The sequence below is a fragment of the Strix uralensis genome, chromosome 3, assembly GCF_047716275.1.
Source record: "Strix uralensis isolate ZFMK-TIS-50842 chromosome 3, bStrUra1, whole genome shotgun sequence".
In the NCBI taxonomy this organism is placed as follows: Eukaryota; Metazoa; Chordata; class Aves; order Strigiformes; family Strigidae; genus Strix; species Strix uralensis.
In genome coordinates, this window is record NC_133974.1 from 242,973 (window position 1) to 262,095 (window position 19,123).

General features: G+C 64.6%; 2 protein-coding genes and 1 non-coding gene across 3 annotated transcripts; 2 read left to right on the forward strand and 1 right to left on the reverse strand.

Moving 5' to 3' along the window:
• Positions 1-274: 274 nt before the first annotated feature.
• On the reverse strand, positions 275-6,817 carry SNX17 (sorting nexin 17). Its single transcript, XM_074861137.1, has 15 exons — positions 6,651-6,817; positions 4,686-4,760; positions 4,064-4,181; positions 3,629-3,693; positions 3,403-3,513; positions 2,933-3,023; positions 2,720-2,807; positions 2,314-2,383; positions 2,101-2,193; positions 1,756-1,959; positions 1,362-1,484; positions 1,189-1,266; positions 972-1,046; positions 655-696; positions 275-534 (listed from the first exon to the last, which is right to left on the reverse strand). Exons 1-15 carry the CDS (start codon positions 6,708-6,710, stop codon positions 415-417), a joined length of 1,413 nt encoding a protein of 470 aa, XP_074717238.1. The 5' UTR covers positions 6,711-6,817; the 3' UTR covers positions 275-414.
• Positions 6,818-7,119: 302 nt separating this feature from the next.
• Positions 7,120-14,727, forward strand: EIF2B4 (eukaryotic translation initiation factor 2B subunit delta). The gene is made up of 13 exons (XM_074861138.1): positions 7,120-7,223; positions 7,337-7,371; positions 7,455-7,593; positions 7,973-8,182; positions 8,339-8,421; positions 8,645-8,736; positions 9,086-9,200; positions 10,196-10,272; positions 10,456-10,558; positions 11,701-11,828; positions 13,368-13,548; positions 13,633-13,813; positions 14,483-14,727. Exons 1-13 carry the CDS (start codon positions 7,208-7,210, stop codon positions 14,680-14,682), a joined length of 1,560 nt encoding a protein of 519 aa, XP_074717239.1. The 5' UTR covers positions 7,120-7,207; the 3' UTR covers positions 14,683-14,727.
• Positions 14,728-15,548: 821 nt separating this feature from the next.
• Positions 15,549-15,712, forward strand: LOC141941942 (U1 spliceosomal RNA). The gene has a single exon (XR_012628479.1). It is a non-coding gene; the product is annotated as a U1 spliceosomal RNA (small nuclear RNA).
• The last annotated feature ends 3,411 nt before the right edge of the window (positions 15,713-19,123 follow it).

Here is a 19,123-nt window from a genome sequence, read left to right on the forward strand (position 1 = left end):
CACCAGGGCCACTCGGTGCCCCCTGCCCCAGCCCCCCCAGGGCAGCTGGGCGCTCGGGACGGGCCCTCCCGGCTGGGGAGGGGGCAGCTCTGCCCCCTGTGCTGGGCCAGGCTCCGCGACACTGCTCCAGGGCTCGGCCTGGGCATGCTGCTCGGGTCGGGCCAGTGGCACCCCAGGAACAAGCCCTCTCCCAGCTGGAGCCAGCAGCGGGAGGAGTTCAGCTGCCCCCACCCCGAAGGCAACGGTGGGCCGGGGGGGAGCTCCCCAGCCCCGGGGAGTTGGGGGGGGGGGGGGGGGGGGGGGGGGGAGGTGGATGTAGCAGGTGAGAGGCACGTTGATTGCAACCTGGCTGCAGGTCGTACATTCCTCGGCGAAGGCCACAGGGGCCGGGGCTGTCCTAGGGAGGGGGGGGCACTACAGATCTTCATCACCAATGCCCTCGAAGGCGTAATTGCCGTGGAAGTCGTTAGCGCCCACGTCGTTAGCAGAGCTGGAGTGGCTGATCCCTCGCAGGCTGACCGAGGTGAGCTTGCTCTGTGGAGAGGGGAGATGTCAGGGAAGAGCAGGACGCCCATTTCCGCCTCTGCCCCCCCCCCCCCCCCCCCCCCCCCCCCCGGCTCAGTCCGAGGGAGGCAGCGCCCGCACGCAACTCACCGAGAGTTTGGCCATGGGCTCCCGCGAGGCGTCGGGTGAGTCCTGCGGGGACAGCACGGTCAGACACGCCACCCCCCATCTCTCTGCCCTCGCCCACCGCCTGCCCTGCCGCGAGCAGGCCAGGCCGCCGTCCCTTCCCGCTCCCAGGGATGGGTCCAGGTCCCTTTTCTCCTCCCAGGGCTACAGGAGGGGGGTGCCCCAGCCCCCCCCTCCCCGCTGCCAGCCCTGGTGGGGGGGGGATGGACGCTGGTACCCGACACACAGCGAAGCCCACGGTCACGCTCGTGTCCCTGCCAGGGCCACAGGGTCCCACTCACCAGCAGCGGGGGCGATTTCACGGCCTGCTGGCTGTCCGAGCGCCGCAGGGCGCCGTTCACCCGCCGGCGAAACATCTGCAAGGGAGGAGCTTGGCTCAGCAGGAGGGTCCCCACGGGCAGCTCCAGGGGTTGGGGGCGGCCCTGGGCATCCTGAGGAGAGCCAGAGGGTCAGGACAGGGATCCCACCCCGGAGACAGCATCCAGCCCCAGCCCTCACCTTGCGGATGCTGCCTCCAGACTTTTTGACCATCAGCTCGTCCACCATGGACTGCAGGCAGATGCTCAGCATGATGGCCTGCGAGGGAGAGGCGTCAGCAGGCCCGCACACCCCGCAGCACCCCTGCGCCAAGCCTGGAGCGGCCCTCGCCCCCGGCACGCAGGCAGCCCTACCTGCGGGCTGGTGATGGTCACCCACTGCAGCCGGTCCTTGCTCATCAGATACTCGAAAGCCAATTCCAGCTTCACCTCAGACTTCCCCGGGCTGCTCCCCGAGGGACCGTTGCTCATCGGCACCTGCGAGGGCAGGCGCCGAGGCCAGGCGCTGAGGCCAGGAGCCGCCGCAGGGACACAGGGCAGCCCCTGACACCCTGCCCGGCTCCCGCTGGCCGTCTGCCCCCACCGCAGCAGGTCCCCCAAACGTCCTCCACCCATGACCCCCTCAGCCCCAAAGCGTAACTCAGACCCTCCCCAGCGGGGCTGGAAGCCGGCAGAGCCAGCACTCTCCCAGGGGGAGCTGCCTGGTCCCCCTAGAGCCCTCTCTGCTCGCCAGGAGAGCGGCACTCACCGAGGACGTGACCCGCCAGCACCGCATGCGCGTGACCTTGAAGCTGCCTTCCTTGATCTGCTCGCTCGGCAGCCGCACCTGGAAGTTGAGCTCGTTGTTGCCGGCACTGACGACGACGTGGCATCCCTTCTCGGGGAAGTCAGTGACACAGGGGTCGAACTTGAGATAGCCGTAGTACTTCAGGGTCTGCGCCAGGCGGATGAACTGCGGGGCAGAGCCAGGGAAGCTCAGCCCCGACGGCCGCCTTCCCGCCGCACCAGCAACAGGCGACTAACGCGCTCGCGCGGGAGCGGGGCCGGCCTGGAGCTCGGGCTGCTCCCGTCGCAGCACCGTGCCCTCCCCTACCTCCTTCTTGGAGACTTTTTCCTGCAGGGATTTCAGCTGCCGGTGCTGTTCCTTGTTGACAAGGATCCATCCATGCTCAATGTCCGATACCGTCTGCCAGGAAGCGGAGGCCGGTGAGCAGCCGGGCCCAGAGCCGCCCGAGACCCCGCACAGCCATAGCCGAGGGGTTCAGTGCCCCCCCCCCCGCCCTGGCTGGGCCGCCCTGACCCTCACCTGCGCGTACAGCAAGTTCAACCCCACACGATGCTCCATTACATCGTCATCATAAGAGGAGTCCCAGTAGCTAGAAGGGAACCATACGGGTCAACCTATTCCCCAGCTCCTAACAGCGATGGGGAGAAACTCCCCCCAGGCTGGGACAAGGCGCCGGGCTGGCTCTCTGGCCAGCTCCCCTGGTAGCCATCGGTGGCCATGCCCCACGTTTCCCATGTCTGGGAATGGGGGAACAGGCCAAGCCCAGCAGGGCAGCCCGGCCCCGGAGTCGTGGCACCGCTCAGGTGTGTTCCTAGGGGCCAAAGCACCCCGCGGGCAGTGATGGCAGGAGGGGTCCCTCTGCAGAGCAGGGAGCCCCAGACCCCACTCCACCGCTCCAGCCTCGCTGGCCCGGCTGCTCACCCACCTCTTGCGCAGGATGATCCTGAACTCGGGGTTGTGGAGGCTGGTGACAGACACGTATGGCAGCTCGAACTCCTGCAGCTTCCGCACGACTGTGGGGAAACAGCAGCTGAGCGGCAACTCGGGGCAGCGGGGGCCCACCGGACCCCCCCAGCCAGGGCAGGGCGCAGGGCAGGCGTCCCACCGCAGCCCTCGCGGGGCTCCAGCTCCTACTCACAGGAGAAAGCCCCATCCTTGGTCTCTCTCACTAGGAAGAGGCTGAAGTAGCCGACCAGGTCATCCGGCAGATCCAGCTTGGAGGCCACAGCCTGGGAGCGAGAGCAGGAGGTCACCACTTCCTGCGGAGAGGCAGCACTTCCACATCCTCACCCCGCGGCAGGAGCCAGCCTGCGTGCATTCCGCGGCCTCCCCGCAGCAGGAAGGCAGCACCTCTGCTGCGCTGGGGGACAAGTGGGGCCCTGGGGGACCACTGGGAGCCTCCCAACATTGACCTGGGCCCCAAGAGGGGCACAAGCACATCGGCACACCCCTTCCAGCTCCACGGCTCTTCACCCCCGCCCCCCCGAGACAGCCCTGCTCTGGGGTAGGGACGCGGCAGGGAGGGCTGGGGGGCTGCTGGGCCGAGGGAACTCCCACACAGAACGCGGCAGGAGGAGCTCGTCCCGCCCAGCGCAAGAGCTTTGGCACCTCAAGGACATCCTCTGTCTGGTCCGAGGTCAGGATGGTGACCTTGACCTTCTGGCCATTGGAGAGCAGCACTTCCAGCACCACCTCCTCCGTGGGGATCTGCTGCGTCTCCTGGAGAGAGAAGCGGGATTGGGCACCCCGGGCCCTCCGCCACCGCCTGCCCTCGCCCCGCAGAGGCTGCCCCGCCATCCGGGAACCCTGGCACGCACCCCCACGGCTCCCTCACCTGCTGGGCCTTGCGCAGGAAGCTGTTGAAGGTCTCGCTGCCTCCCAGCGTCGGGTCCTGCCGCACTGCGGGTGGAAGGCGAGCAAGGAGTCAGGCGTTACGTGGGAAGGGGCAGGGACCCACACCGGCACCTGCCCGGGACCCACACCGGCGCCTGCCCGCTCTGCAGCCCCTCGGTCTGCACCCAGACGAAGTGTGTGCTGCGGGCAGGGTGTGCACTTGGGCAGCCACAGGCTCCCCACAGGCACCGGCAGGTCTCAGGGAGGGGGAAGGGGCTGGGACGGGGGAGCTGATGTCCGGTGGACAAGGCCAGTTAATACCAGGGCAAGACTGGGAGAATCAAGATGGGCCACAGTGAACGGAGCAGCGTGGGGAGGACGATGCGGGCAGGGGACAGCCGGCCCTGAGCTGCAGCGCGGGGCAGACCCAGCTTACCAGCCTGCATGTACTTCTCCAGCTGTTCCCGTCGTTGCTCTACCTCAGCCGGGGTGAGTGTGAAGATCTTCTTCGGGGGAAAGGCTGGGACCACGTTAGCGCCATACTCCTTCCGTAACTGGGAAGAGAGCAGAGCGCTGCGAGAGCCTCCGGGGAGACGGCAGCTGCTCCGACCCCCCACCCCGGCTGACTTCCAGGGCCCCGGCAAGGGCAGTGGAGAGCTCGCCAGCGTTCCTCATCCCAGCGGGCAGGCAGCAGTTTGCAAGAACTCGGCTGGGATGTCACAGAGCAGGAGGGGAGGCCTGAACCCAATGCCAAGGAAACAACACCCCAGCCAGCCCCGCAGGCAGCACATGCCTGTCCGCAGCCAGCACAGCGCCCAACGGCAAATCCTGGGGTCCCACAGCACCGACAGCAGACCCCGGGGTCCCACAGCACCCAAAGGCAGACCCCAGGGTCCCATGGCACCTGACAGCAGACCCTGGGGTCCCACGGCACCCAACGGCAGACCCCGGCGCGCAGCGCCCTGCCTGCCAGGAGCGCAGTGGGTCCCGCAGCGCTGCCCTGTGGGAGAGGGGCCAGCGGGCAGCAGCTCCCAGCGCCGCTGTCACTGGCTGCCTACCTGCTCGTGCAGCCCCAGGAGCTGGCTGTAACGCACTCGGCAGTGCAACACCCCGTTGACGTGGATGTTGTAGGCCTGCAGGGAGAGACTCCAAGTGAGTACAATAACAGCACAGAAGGGTTCCCGTGTGCTGCTCCTCTGCAGACGCGTCAGCGTCGGCGCAGCCCTGCAGCCCAGTGGATACAGTCAAATCCGCTCAGGGAGTACCAGCGCATCCAAGAGATGTGTCCGATGGACACCAGGAAGGTGTAACCCAGCCACGGGGAGAGCACGGAGCCATGCTGCAGCCCCGTGGACACGAGTGTCCCCAAGTCAGCAGGCAAGGACACCTCTCCCCACTCCCTGCAGCAAGGAGAGGCAGCAGCAGCAGCTCTCTCCTCTCTGCGGGCCCCACCACACGTTTGGAGGAGCCAGCACAGCCACTCAGGCCAATGGAGCAGGAGGCCAGTGCCAGCCCCTGAGAGCCGCATGGCTGGGATGTCCCCACCGCCAAACGCAGCGAGCCTGAGCTCGCTCCACCTCCTCCTGGGGTGCGTGGCCGCAGCCAGCCCTCACCACGGGGCCACGGGGTGGGGGACTCCCTCCTCGCATGCCGCCTGCTCGCCCCAGGGCCACCACGAGGTGCCCCAGCACTACTGGGGCGCTGGTTGAGGAAAGGACAGGGCTGTCCCCTCCGTGCCAGAGCAGGTCCTGTCATCCCCAGAACGGTGTCTGGGAGGGCGGGGGGATGCGGACATGCCCCCAGGCAGCAATCGAAGCCCAGGCAGGTACCTCCCGCGGCCGCTTCGCTCGCTGGGAGCCCCAAGCGTCCTCCAGCCCCTGAAAGTTGGCGCTGCCGGGGTCAGTGGAGGCACCAGCACACACCGGAGCTCGCGCTGGCTTCTCGCACCACCTTCCAACCCAAAGGCACCGGCCGTGCCGCACAGGGACCCCGCTGAGGGCCCGGGGCACCGTGCAGGACGCTGACACCGGCCCAGCCTCTGCTGGGGCCTCTCTGCGTGGCCACCGGCTCCTGCCCAGCTCCGGGGCCGCAAACGGGCTCGGCGCTGGCGCTGCCCTTCCCCGCCCAAGGAGCCATCGTGACACCCGAAGGCAAAGTGCGTGGGGAGGCCCTGGGCCCGACTCGCTGCGGGGGCAGCTGCCGGTGGCTCACCGGGTCCCTCCGCAGCCCCTCCGGGGCTCACCACTGCCATCCGTGTCCCCGACACGCCGCCCGAGGGGCCCGGGGACACCCCCCGGAGAGGGGGCTCCCCCCGGAGAGGGGGCTCGGCAGAGGGGTCTGGCAAGGGGTCCCCACGGCCACAGGCGTGGAGGAGACGGGGGTCCACGGAGCCCAGAGCGGGGGGAGCAGGGGGGAGCACAGGCCTGGCAGCCCGGGCAGCCGGCAGCGAGCCCGGGGGGGGGGGTGGTCCCGGTACCCCCAGGGAGCCGGTGGGCCACGGCCCCGCAGCAGCGTCCGTCCGGGCGCCCCGGGGACCCGCTCCCGGGGGAGCTGCCAAGCCCGAGGGCGTTCACGGCGCGCCGAGCAAAACAGGAAGCCGGGACGGATGGACGGACGGACAGAGGGACGGGCCGGCGGGCCAGGATGCGCCGGGCCCCGGGGACAGGACGGGCCCTGTCCGCAGCGCACCGGGACAGCCGCCCCCGGCCCAGGGCGGGCTCCGGGCACCCTCCGAGTGGGGGCCGCTCCCCAGGACCCCCCCCCCCCGACGCCCCGAGCCCGCTCCGGCCCCGGGACAGCGCGGCCCGGGGCACCGGCCGGGGGTTTGCCCGCCTCGCCCGGCCCCGCTCCCGCTCAGAGCCGCCCGCGGCCGCCGCCGGTAACCCACCGGACAGCGGCAGCGCCCGCTCCGGCACGGCGGATCGGGCCCGGCCCCCGCTGGGCCTTAACGGCCGCGGGGGCCCCCCTGGAGCCGGGGCCCCCCGCTCCGCCCCGCGGGACAGCTCCACGCCGGCCCCCCTCACCACGTAGGCAGCGCCGCCGTCCCCAGCGCGGGTCTCGGTCTCGGGGATGGAGAAGTGCATGGCGGGGCCGGGGCCGGGCCGGGCCGGGCCGGGCCGTGCCGGGTCGCGCACCCCCGCTACCTGCCGCGCGCCGCCATGTCGGGCCGGGCGCTCCCCGGCACCGCCCCGCGGGGCCCCCGCGATGGCGCGGCCGGTGGAACCGCCCGCCGGGGCCGGCCCGGCCGCCCGCCCCGCCCCGCTCGGGCCCCGGTGGCGGGGCTCGGCCGTCCCGGTGACCCCCGCCCCCCCCCCACCCCCAGGGCAGCCCCGTGCCAAGTGCCCGGGAACGTCCCGGCGACACCCGGGAGCGGAGCCCGGGGCTACCGGCCGCGCGGGGAGCGGGCGGCGCTGGGAGGGGCGGGGACAGCGCGGGAGAGGGACCGGCCCCCACGTCGGCGGCGCAGTGACGTCACCGCGCGTCATGCAGGGGGGCGCGGCGGTGACGTCACGGCGGCGCACGCACAGCCCGCGGGCGGGACCCGCCCTCCGGCCGGCAGGGGGCGCTGCGGGCGGGCGGTATGGCGGCGCCGGGCGGTGAGTGCGGGGCTGGGCCGGGCCGGGCCCCCGCGGGACCGGCTGCGGCCTCTCCCCAGTCCCCGCGGCTGGAGCCCGCTGGCCCCGCTCACGTTTCTCCCTCCTGGTTGCAGGTGCGGGCGCCGAGGCAGCCGCGGCGGGGCCGCAGGTAAGCGGGGCCGGGGGACGGCGGCGCGGGGCCGAGGGCCGGGCCGCGGGGAGCGGGCGCTGCTGACGGGTCTGTGCCCGCAGGCCCCGGAGCTCTCCCGGGAGGAGAAGCTGCAGTTGCGGAAGGAGAAGAAGCAGCAGAAGAAGAAGAAGAGGAGCGAGAAGGGGCCGGCGGCCGAGCCCGCGGAGCCGGGGCCACCCTCCGACCCGTGGCAGCCGCGGGGTGAGTAGCCCCCGTCCACCCCCCCAGGCAGCCCCCGAGCCTGGCGGGGCCCCCGGTGGCCTCCCGGGCTGGAACGACCCGGAGTCGGGAGCCCCCTCGGCCAAGGGAGGCCGCAGCGGGACCGCCGGGGTGTCCCGCCTCGCTGCGCCCCGGCCTTGGCCCTCGCTACCTCGGGGCCCCGCGTCCTCACGGGGTCCGGGGTGTAGAGAGGCCGGTCCCGTCCCCTCCCGAGTTCGGGGCTGGCCCGGCGGGCCCGTGTCGGCTGCGCGGGGGTGGCGGGGTGCTGCGGAATGGGGGTTTAACCCTGCCAGCCCCCCCAGAGGCTGAGCCTTGTGCAGAGGAGGGTCTGGGCACAGACTTCCCCCTCCTTCTCCCGCAGGCGCTGCTCACCCCGCGTCCCCCCCGGCCTCGGCCGACGGCCCCAGCGATGGCGAGAAGCCCGCAGGGGGCAAGAGCAAAGCCGAGCTGCGAGCAGAGCGCCGCGCCAAGCAGGAGGCCGAGCGGGCCCAGAAGCAGGCCAAGAAGGCGGAGCTGTGCCAGGCAGCCGCAGCAGCCAAGCCTAGGCTGACCCCCACTGAGCCTCAGTCTGGTAAAGCCATCGTCACCCCAGGGTGCGGAGGGCGGGAGGGTTTTGGGTGCAGGGGCTGCCTGTCCCATCCTTCCGCGGTTTGCGCAGGCTGGGGGCGGCGTGGCGGGGCTGGGAGCTGCGCCATGGCGGTACTACCTCACCCCACCCTCCTTACAGTGGTGAAGCGGCTCCCGGAGCACGTGCAGGTGGATGATCCCGCTGCCCAGAGGAAACTGGCCAAGAAGCTGGAGAGGCAGCAGGTAGGAGAGGGGCTGGGCGGCAGGCTGTGTGCTTCAGGCCAGGCGTGCTGTGGGGGCGTGGTGGGGGTTGGGCTGCGTGTGTGGTGGGGTTGGGGCCCCCTCTTTGTTGGGCGGAGGGGACCCTGGTGTGCCACGAGCGAGTGCTGGGGGTGATTGGTGACGCTGGAGCGAGCGGGGCTGTGTGGCGGCCTTGGGTGAGCTGTCATCGACACACCGGCTACAGGTACCTCTGAGGCAGGACTACGGCACCAAGGTCAACTTGTTCTCCCACTTGCACCAGTACAGCCGGAAGAAGCCGCTGACGCAGCAGATGAGGTATGTGGCCTCCCCAGCCCAGGCCCCCAGCAACTGTTTGCCTCAGCTTTGTCTGGCCTGGCTGCAAAATGGCCGTAGCAAAAGGGTGTCCTGGTCCTGGGGGGGGGGGGGGGGGAACCCCTTTGCTCGCTTTGAGGAGCAGCGGCCAGGTGCTCTGCATTGCGGGGTGAGGAGAGCTGCCCTCGGGCTGTGGGGTCACCCTGGCTCCTCCGGTCACTGAGGGAGCAGGGCCTGACTGACAGCCCCCTCCTCAGGCCATCCCTCGGGTGGGGCCGGACCGTGGGTAGCTTGTTCCTGGGCTGCAGAGAGCCAGCGCCAACAGCTCTGTCTGTCGCCGTTGTCCCCACAGCATCCCCTCCACAGTCATTCACCCAGCCGTGGTGCGCCTCGGCCTCCAGTACTCCCAGGGCATTATCAACGGCTCCAATGCCCGCTGCATCGCCTTGCTGGAAGTCTTCAAACAGGTACGTGAGCACCTGCCCGTGCCCGCCGGGCAGCAGGGGCGTTGCGCTGGGCGCAGGCATCCCTTCCTGGCTGTATCCGCACTCAGTCTTCTGCAGCCTCTTCCTTCTGGCCGTGCCCGGGGCTGGGTCCTGCTGGTATTGTGTTCTGGCACTGCTGCTGCAGATTCGAGTTCCTGGAGCCCCCCTTTGCCTCCCCTTTCTTAAAGGATGTCACCAGACTGGGGGTGTCTCCAGGCCGGCTTTAGTGACAACTCAGAGCTGGGCCGGCACTGCAGGGAGTGGCCGTGGCTGACAAAAACACCTTCTCTAGAGGTGATTGTACAGAACATTCTGCAATACAAAAGTCTTTGGGGTTTTCCCACGAACTCTCAGCTCTTCATTCTTCATCAACTTCCAAAGTCCATTTTATTCCCCAGCTTCAGCTGATTCTCCTCGTTCCGTTCCAATCCTTGTTTCAGTGTCAGGGCCATCTTTCGGGTCATCATCATCATCTTCATCTTCCTTCCACTAGTTTTCATCTCGCACAGTTCTGAGAAAGACTTCAAGATGTTTTGTTAAAAGCTTGGGTAGAGCGAGCGGTTTCTATATACTGAATTCTCTTAATCTGGCAAAACCCCCGTGTTTAGTCAATTAACCATCCTTTGTTAAGCCTGGCTCTACAGGATTAGCTTGCCTGGGATTTAAACCAGCCTTGGGCTGGGACTATCCAAGCAGCAGGCTGAGGACACTTTCCAGGCCTGTGGAGCAGCGTTCCGGTTGCCTTGGTAACGGTACAGGATCGCTCGGTCCTGAACACATTTCACTGGGCCTTAAAATCTATTTCAAACACCCCAGAGGTTGTATTTAAAATTCTTCTACACCTGTGAGAGCATGTCAAGCCGTGCCGTGCCCACTCATGCCTGGCCTGCAGCCTCCTGGGCAAGGGTGGTCCCATGCCCTGCCTGGCCTGGAGGGGCCGTTGCCCCGAGCTCACGTTCTCGTTGTTCTTGTCTCAGCTGATCAGGGATTACTCCACTCCCCCAAACGAGGAGCTGTCGCGGGACCTGGTGGCCAAGCTGAAGCCACACATCAGGTGAGGGCTCCTGGGGGCGGAGCAGAGGGACTGAAGCTCCGCAGAGCGTGGTCTGTCGGTCGCCTCTCTGGGGTGGTGTCCACCCAGACTTCTGGGCTCTGGGTTCTGCCATCCCCAGCCTAGCTGCGTCCTTGCTTTTGCCCTCCGCGCTCTTCTGGAGCTAAACCTGTTTCCTCTCTGCAGCTTCTTGAACCAGTGCCGGCCCCTTTCAGCCAGCATGGGCAACGCCATCAAGTTCCTCAAGAAGGAGATTTCCTGCCTCCCCGACACGCTGAGAGAGGAGGAGGTGAGTGGGCTCCCACGAGAGCAGGCTCCAGTTCTTCCAGTGTTCAGCTACAAAAAGCTCTGCAGGAGCCTGTGGGCTGTGGAGCGAGGGGCGGCGGGGGGGGTACATGTCAGGAGGATCCCAACGGCTGGTGGGCTGAGAGGAGTCAGGCTGGAACATGAGCAGGAAAATCTCCATGGGATGACCAGAGCGACTGGCCCAGGAGGTGCAGGGGAGATAACAGGCAGAGCTGGGAGGGCCCGATGGCAGCTCGAATGCGTGGCAAGGCACCGTGGCCTGCTGGGAGGCTTGTGCCAGGGCAGGAGTGGCCCCGAGTGTCCCGCAGAGCCCCCGTCCCAGGGGCAGGTGGCATTCGGCATTCAGTTGGGAGCAGGGATGCGCTCTCTGCTGGCCCTCGGCCCTGCGAGGCTGCGGAGGACAACAGCATTAAAGGATGTCACCAGACTAGGGGTGTCTCCAGGCCGGCTTTAGTGACAACTCAGAGCTGGGCCGGCACTGCAGGGAGTGGCCGTGGCTGACAAAAACACCTTCTCTAGAGGTGATTGTACAGAACATTCTGCAATACAAAAGTCTTTGGGGTTTTCCCACGAACTCTCAGCTCTTCATTCTTCATCAACTTCCAAAGTCCATTTTATTCCCCAGCTTCAGCTGATTTTCCTCGTTCCGTTCCAATCCTTGTTTCAGTGTCAGGGCCATCTTTCGGGTCATCATCATCATCTTCATCTTCCTTCCACTAGTTTTCATCTCGCACAGTTCTGAGAAAGACTTCAAGATGTTTTGTTAAAAGCTTGGGTAGAGCGAGCGGTTTCTATATACTGAATTCTCTTAATCTGGCAAAACCCCCGTGTTTAGTCAATTAACCATCCTTTGTTAAGCCTGGCTCTACAGGATTAGCTTGCCTGGGATTTAAACCAGCCTTGGGCTGGGACTATCCAAGCAGCAGGCTGAGGACACTTTCCAGGCCTGTGGAGCAGCGTTCCGGTTGCCTTGGTAACGGTACAGGATCGCTCGGTCCTGAACACATTTCACTGGGCCTTAAAATCTATTTCAAACACCCCAGAGGTTGTATTTAAAATTCTTCGATGACGGATTGTCCGCGGTGTGGCAGGACCCTGCTGTACATGATGGCGCTATCTCCCCAGGCGAAGGAGAAGCTGCAGGACACGATCGACAAGTATCTGCGGGAGAAGATTCTTCTGGCAGCTGAAGCCATTTCCAGGTCGGCCTTTGAGAAGATAAATGACAATGACGTGATCCTGGTGTACGGATGGTAAGAGGAGAGCTGGGGCAGGTGCAAAAGGAAACGGAGCGGTCGAGCGAACGCGGGAAGCTCTGACAAAAGCAGTTTTTCAAGGGTGGGAAGGTCGGTGCTGCCCGAGGGGGCAGGAGGGGCTGTGGCGCTGGGTCCAGCAACTGGAAATAATCCGGGGGTGCCAGTCTGACCTTGGCTGCGGCGGGGAGCTGGTGCGTAAAGGCACGAGGGAGAGGTTTGTCGGTGCAGGACAGCGCAGTGGGGGTGTGAGGGTATCAGGATGGAGCTGAGCCTGGCCCTGGGACCGGCACTTGCTGTCTGGACGTGGATGCGTTGCCGGTGCTCTAGAGAAGGCAGAGCGCTCTTCAGGACTCTGCTCCCATCCTGGGAGACGGGCAGGCCGACGCGCTCGCGGCACGAGGCGGTGACAGCACTGCCTGCCTGGCGGCTGCTGGGGGAGCACTGCACCGTGCCCACAGAGCGCAGCTGCGGCGTTGGCTCGAGCAGGCGTCCCCGCAGCGCTGTGTCCTGCTGGCCGTGTTCCCAGTTTCTCCACCCGCTGGGACAGGCTGGATGCTGGGAGCACTGGTGCCCTCGGACTCATGACAAGAACAAACGGGAGGGGCTGATCAAGTAGCCTTATAGCCTGTACTGATTAACGCAGTGGTGTTAGTGCCTTAGACTCGGTTTTATGAATGCCCGAGTTGGCACTGCCCGCCCTTTCCACTCACCAACGCCAGACCCGCCAGCAGCGCCTTGGCTGGGCTGGGAGGTGCCTGACAGAAGCCTGAAGGCTTGTCCGTGAGACTTTGCTGTTCCCGGCCAGGGCCCGGCACCGTCCTCTGCATGTGTCCAGAGTTACGTGTTTGAATAAACCCGGATTCACCGCTGCTCCGATACAGGGCACCCACAGAGCAGCCGTGGCTGTTTACGGCGTTTTAAACAAACTGCAGCAAAGGCTGATGTCGGGGAGCAAAAATACGGAAGCTCGTTCTTCCTTTGAGAGACTGTGTCCCAGAAAATAGAGTTGGGAAAAGGAGTCTGAGGCTGCTGTGGCAAAACAGGGTCCAGATGTGATGAGCCTCGTGGGTGCTGGGCGGAGGAGGGAGCAGGGGCAGGGGGCCAGCGCGGGCCTGGAGCGTTGAGATGGAAGCTTGGAGAGGGACTGGAGGGGGGGCCCCTCGCTGAGGTGACGGGCAGGGGGAGGTCAGTGCCGCTTCCAGAGAGCGCTGAGGGATCGCTTCTGTCTGCAAACAGGGAGAGGGGGCTCTGGGAGCGAGTGCAGCAGGAGGGCGTGTGGAAGGGGCAGCGCTTGTACCGGCGAGGGTGGGTATCGGCTCTGGGTGCGGCGGGAGCCTGCCCGCTGCCCTGGGTCAGAGGCGTTGCTCCCTCTGGGCTGGGTGTGGCGGAGGACGTGCCACGGCGGGGCTGTCCCCTGGAGAGACCCCAGAAACCTGCCCGGCTGGCTCCTGGGGGTCCCGCACGGGAGCCAGCACCGAGGGAAGTTTTCTGGGCGATGGGGTGGGACGGGGCAGGCTCCTAAGCGATGCGGGTCAGCTCTTCCCTGGTGAACCGCACGCTGTGCGATGCCCACGCGAAGAAGGGCCGGGCCTTCCGTGTGATCGTGGTGGACAGCCGGCCGCGGCTGGAGGGCCGGGAGACGCTGCGCCGGCTGGTGCAAAAGGGCATCCACTGCACCTACGTGATGATCAACGCCATCTCCTACGTGCTGCCAGAGGTGAGGAGCGGGGCTGTGCCGCGGGCAGGGGGGAGGCTGCAGCCTGACCGGAGGTGCTGACGGGTCCCTGCACTCCCCTGCCAGGTGTCCAAAGTGCTGCTGGGAGCCCACGCGCTCCTGGCCAACGGCTCTGTCATGTCCCGGGTGGGGACGTCCCAGATAGCGCTGGTCTCCAAGGCCTACAACGTGCCCGTCCTGGTGTGCTGCGAGACCTACAAGTTCTGCGAGCGGGTGCAGACGGACTCTTTTGTCTCCAATGAGCTGGGTACGGCTTCTCTCCTCTTCCTCCCACCTTGGGACCTTCCTCCTCCCGCTGCTGGCAGGGCCGGGCTGCCCTGCCCTGCCCTGCCATCACAGAATCATCTAGATTGGAAAAGACCTTGAAGATCACTTAGTCCAACCAAAAAGTTTTGGGTTTTTTTTTTTACAAACATTAAGTTTCCAAATGGCATTTTATCAGATTTTTGTTTGAACATTGAGTTTATCCTCATTTTGCAATCCAAAATATTACCTGAAGTTTTGGTTTTCAACTCTTTGGCACAATTTTTGTGGGTGTTCTGGCTGCTACAGTGCAAGTCAGGAGAGATTTTTCCCTTTGCGTTCTCACTGCCAGTTCAGAGCACTTAATATTTGTATTTTTGTAATTTTTTTTTTTTTAAGCCTGAAATTTTGTTTGACAGTTTATTCCCTCTAACATAAGAGTTTTGTTTCTCCCCCGTTTCTACACTGACAGTTGAACAATACTAAGGAAGGAAAGGCGCTTTGATGAAACAAGATCATGAAAAGCATCACTCAGAGCGGGAGCTCTGAACATTTGTCAGTGTTTCCCTAAAATAAAAAGCCCTGAAGGGCGAGGGGCTGCGCTGGTGGGCAGGGGGGCAGGGAGCGGTGCTGTCCCTCCCCCTGAGCCCACCCGCTGCTGCTCTCTCCGCAGATGACCCCGACGACCTGATCGTGCTGCGGAAGGGCCAGGCCCAGCTCGGCGGCTGGGCGGAGAACAAGTCCCTGCGCCTCCTCAACCTGGTCTACGACGTGACGCCGCCTGACCTGGTGGATCTGGTCATCACAGACTTGGGCATGATCCCCTGCACCTCCGTGCCTGTCGTCCTGCGTGTCAAGAGCGTGGATCAGTAGCCGGGGCAGCCGCAGGGACACTAATAAACCACCTGGGCTCTGCAATACCCCTCGTCTGTCTGCTGTGCTGTGGCCCCTGGGAGGGGGGGTGTCCCCCCTCGTGTTGCAGCGTTCCCACCCTTCTCCACTGTGGGGAAATTGTGGCTGAGCCAGGTCCTGGCAGGGGTTGCTGTGAGCTGGTTGTGCTCCCCGCGCGGCACCCCCAGTGCCCTGCACATTCCCGGCCTCTGCCCCAAAACGGGGTGTCTGTTCCCTGCTCTCACCTGTCGCTGCTGCCATCTGCAGCGTGGGGGGTGGCACCGGGGGCCCTGGAGCCCCGGCCGGGCTCTAGCGGGGGGCGAGGGCGGGCGCTGGGCTGGGGGCGGGGGCACAGCGGGTCCCTGCGGCCGCGCTGCTGCCGCCGGGGGGGGGGTGGGAGACGCAGCCGGGGAACGTGGGTCTCTCCCCGCAGGGTGCGGCCGGGAAGCCCCGCGCCGAGGCCGGCCCGCGGGGGGACAGGGCCGGGGGCAGGCGCTGCCACCCGCCCCGGGGAAAGGCGCCGGGGCTGCCCCGCGACCGTGGGTGGGACCGCGGGTGCCCCGGGAGAGCGGGACCACAACACGCCGGGGGCGGGGCCACTGCGCCGCTCCGGGACCGCGGGGGCGTGTCCATGCAAATGAGGTACCGCGAGGCACGACGGGAGCGGCCCCCGCCACCACAGAACGGCGGTCCCGGGCGGGGCGGGCGCTGCGTGGGGCCGCGCGGGGCAGAGGCGGGTCGGGGGTGTCGGGTGGGGGCGGGTGGGGTGCGGGCGTTCGGTGTCGGGGGTGTGCGTGTGTTGTGTGTGTGTGTGTCGGGGTGTGGGGGCGCGTGTGGCGGTGTGGGTCATACTTACCTGGCAGGGGAGACACCATGATCAGGCAGGTGGTTTTCCCAGGGCGAGGCTCATCCCCTGCACTCCGGGTGTGCTGACCCCTGCGATTTCCCCAAATGCGGGAAACTCGACTGCATAATTTGTGGTAGTGGGGGACTGCGTTCGCGCTCTCCCCTGGTCTTCCGGTTCCAAAGACAGAGCTCGCTCGCTCAGTGGTGGATCACACGCTTCTCATGTGCTGCTTTTCCCCATTCTGCCTGGTCGCTTTGTGCCCTGAACCATCTGGGTTGGGAAAGCCCTGGAAGCCTCTCCAGTGCAACCATGAACCTCACCCTGACCGTTCCCAACTCCACCAGATCCCTCAGCGCTGGGTCAACCCGACTCTTCAACCCCTCCAGGGATGGGGACTCCCCCCCTGCCCTGGGCAGCCCATTCCAACGCCCAACAACCCCTTCTGCAAAGAAATCCTTCCTAAGAGCCAGTCTGACCCTGCCCTGGCGCAGCTTGAGGCCATTCCCTCTTGGCCTGCCGCTGGTTCCTTGGCTCAAGAGACTCATCCCCCCTCTCTGCACCCTCCTTTCAGGCAGTTGTAGAGGGCCATGAGGTCTCCCCTCAGCCTCCTCTTCTCCAGACTAAACCCCCCCAGTTCCCTCAGCCGCTCCCCATCAGACCTGTGCTCCAGACCCTGCACCAGCTCCGTTGCCCTTCTCTGGACACGCTCGAGTCATTCAATGGCCTTTTTGGAGTGAGGAGCCCAAAACTGAACCCACTCATCGAGGTGGGGCCTCCCCAGTGCCGAGCCCAGGGGTCAGATCCCTTCCCTGTCCCTGCTGGCCACGCTAGTGCTGATACAAGCCAGGATGCCACTGGCCTTCTGGGCCACCTGGGCACACTGCTGGCTCATTATCAATCCCCCCCAGGTCCCTCTCTGACTGGCAGCTCTCCAGCCACTCCTCCCCAAGCCTGTAGCGCTGCTGGGGGTTGTTGTGGCCGAAGTGCAGCACCTGGCATTTGGCCTTAGTGAAACTCCCCCCGTTGGGCTCAGCCCATCGCTCCAGCCTGGCCAGGTCTCTCTGCAGAGCCCCCCTACCCTCGAGCAGATCAACACTCCCACCCAGCTGGGTGTCATCTGCAAACTGACTGAGGGTGCACTCGATCCCCTCATCTAGATCATCAATAAAGATGTTAAACAGGACTGGCCCCAACACCGAGCCCTGGGGGACACCACTCGTGACCGGCTGCCAGCCAGATTTCACTCCGTTCCCCACCGCTCTTTGGGCCCGGCCATCGGCCAGTTTTTTACCCAGCGAAGCGTGTGCCCGTCCAAGCCGCGAGCAGCCAGTTTCGCCAGGAGAATGCTGTGGGAAACGGTGTCAAAGGCCTTACTGAAGTCAAGGTAAACAACACCCACAGCCTTTCCCTCACCCAATGAGCAGGTCACCCTGTCGTAGGAGGAGATCAGGTTTGTCAGGCAGGACCTGCCTTTCCTAAACCCGCTGGCTGGGCCTGATCCTCTGGTTGTCCTGCACGTGCTGTGTGATGGTACTCTGGATGAGCTGCTCCATCAGCTTCCCAGGCACCGACGTCAAGCTGACAGGCCTGTAATTTCCCGGATCATCCTTCCGACCCTTCTTATAGATGGGCGTCACATTGGCCGATTTCCAATCTGTCAGGACCTCCCCGCTCAGCCAGGACTGCTGGGAAATGATGGAGAGCGGCTTGGCGAGCACCCAGCCAGCTCCTTCAGCACCCTCGGGTGTATCCCCTCCAGTTCCACAGACTTGTGTGTGTCTATGGGATGCAGCAGGTCGCTGACTGTCTCCTGGATTGCGGGGGGGTCGTTCTCCCAGTCTCTGTCCTCTGGCGGAGGGGGCTGGATTCCCTCAGTACAACTGGTCTTGTTATTAAAGACTGAGGCAAAGAAGGCATTAAGCACCTCAGCCTTCTCCTCATCACTTGTTGCCATGTTTCCTCCTGCATCTGGCAGGGGATGGAGGCTCTCCCTGGTCTTTCTTTGCTACTGACATACTTATAGAAACATTTCTTGTTGTCCTTGATTGCTGAAGCCAGGGTAATTTCCAGCTGGGCTTTAGACCTCCTGATTTCTGCCCTGCAGAGCCTCGCAGCCTCTTTGTAATCACTGTGAGTGGCTAGTCCCTTCTTCCAAAGGCTGTAAACTCTCCTTTTCTCCCTGAGTTGCAGCCAAAGCTCCCTGTTCAGCCAGGGTGGTCTTCTCTGTCGCCGGCTTCTCTTACAGCACCTGGGCACCGCCTGCTCCTGAGCCATTAACACTTCCTTCTTAAAGAGCGCCCAGCCTTCCTGCACCCCTGTACCCTTCAGGACCGTCTCCCAAGGGATCCTGTCAAGCAGGTGCCTAAAGAAGACAAAGTCAGCCCTGTGGAAGTCCAGGATGTCAGTTCTGCTTAGCCCTCTCCCGGCCTCTCTAAGAATAGAGAACTCTATTATTTCATGATCGCTGTGCCCCAGCCGTCCTCTGACCGCCACATCCTCCACCAGCCCTTCTCTGCTCACAAAGAGGAGGTCCAGCAGGGCACCTTCTCTGGTCGGTTCACTCACCAGCTGCATCAGGAAGTTATCTGCCACACATTCCAGGAATCTCCGGGACTGGTCCCGCTCTGCTGTGTTGTATTTCCAGCAGATGTCTGGGAAGTTGAAGTCTCCCACAAGAACAAGGGCAAGCGATCGTGAGATTTCTCCTAAGTGCCTATAGAATATTTCATGCCCCTCTCTGTCCTGGGTAGGTGGCCTATAGCAGACTCCTACTACCACATCTGCCCTGTTGGCCTTCCCTCTGATTCTAACGCAAAGACACTCCACCCTGTCTTCACTACACTTGTGCTCAAGGCAATCCTGTCAGTCCCTAACATACAGCGCCACCCCACCGCCTCTCCTTCCTTGCCTGTCCCTCCTAAAGAGCTTGTAGCCCTCAACTGCCGCACTCCAGTCATGGCAGACATCCCACCATGTTTCTGTAATAGCCACCACATCATAATTTTCCCGTTTCATCACGGCTTCAAGCTCCTCCTGTTTGTCACCCCTGCTGCGTGCGTTGGTATACACGCACTTCAGATGGGCTGGTGTTTCGCCCCCTTCCCCCTTCAGATCTAGTTTAAAGCTGTCACTGAGCCCAGCTCACTCCTGCCCCAAGATCCTCTTCCCCCTCTGGGACAGGTGCATCCCATCCGATGCCAAAAGGTCTGGTGCCCTGTACACCAACCCAGGATTGAAAGATCCAAAGCCCTGTCGGTAACACCAGTCTTGGAGCCACAAGTTCATCTGCTGAGTTCTCCGGTATTCTTCCTCATCCATCCCCCAACTGAAGGGATGCAGGAGAACACAATTTGTGCCCCCGACCCCTTAATCGCTTTCCCCAAGGATCTGAAATCTCTCTTCATTGCTTTAGGCCTTCTCCTGGTAATGTCGTCACTACCTACCTGGAAAACCAGGAGAGGGAGTAGTCCTTGGGTCTCAGTAGAGCGGGGAGTTTTGCCGTGAGGTCCTTGATGCGGCCCCGGGGAGGCAGCGACTTCCCCGTGAAGCGGGTCCGGTCTGTGTGTGGGGCCCTCG

Excerpts from the sequence above, each read along its gene's own strand:
- SNX17 (XM_074861137.1), bottom strand. The coding sequence starts at position 6,710 with ATGCACTTCTCCATCCCCGAGACCGAGACCCGCGCTGGGGACGGCGGC. Across the intron at positions 3,024-3,402 it reads AGACAGAGGATGTCCTTGAG|GCTGTGGCCTCCAAGCTGGA; the intron begins GTGCCAAAGCTC and ends TCTCGCTCCCAG. Across the intron at positions 2,384-2,719 it reads AGGATCATCCTGCGCAAGAG|CTACTGGGACTCCTCTTATG; the intron begins GTGGGTGAGCAG and ends GTTCCCTTCTAG.
- EIF2B4 (XM_074861138.1), top strand. Across the intron at positions 8,183-8,338 it reads CCCCACTGAGCCTCAGTCTG|TGGTGAAGCGGCTCCCGGAG; the intron begins GTAAAGCCATCG and ends CCCTCCTTACAG. Across the intron at positions 13,814-14,482 it reads TTTTGTCTCCAATGAGCTGG|ATGACCCCGACGACCTGATC; the intron begins GTACGGCTTCTC and ends CTCTCTCCGCAG.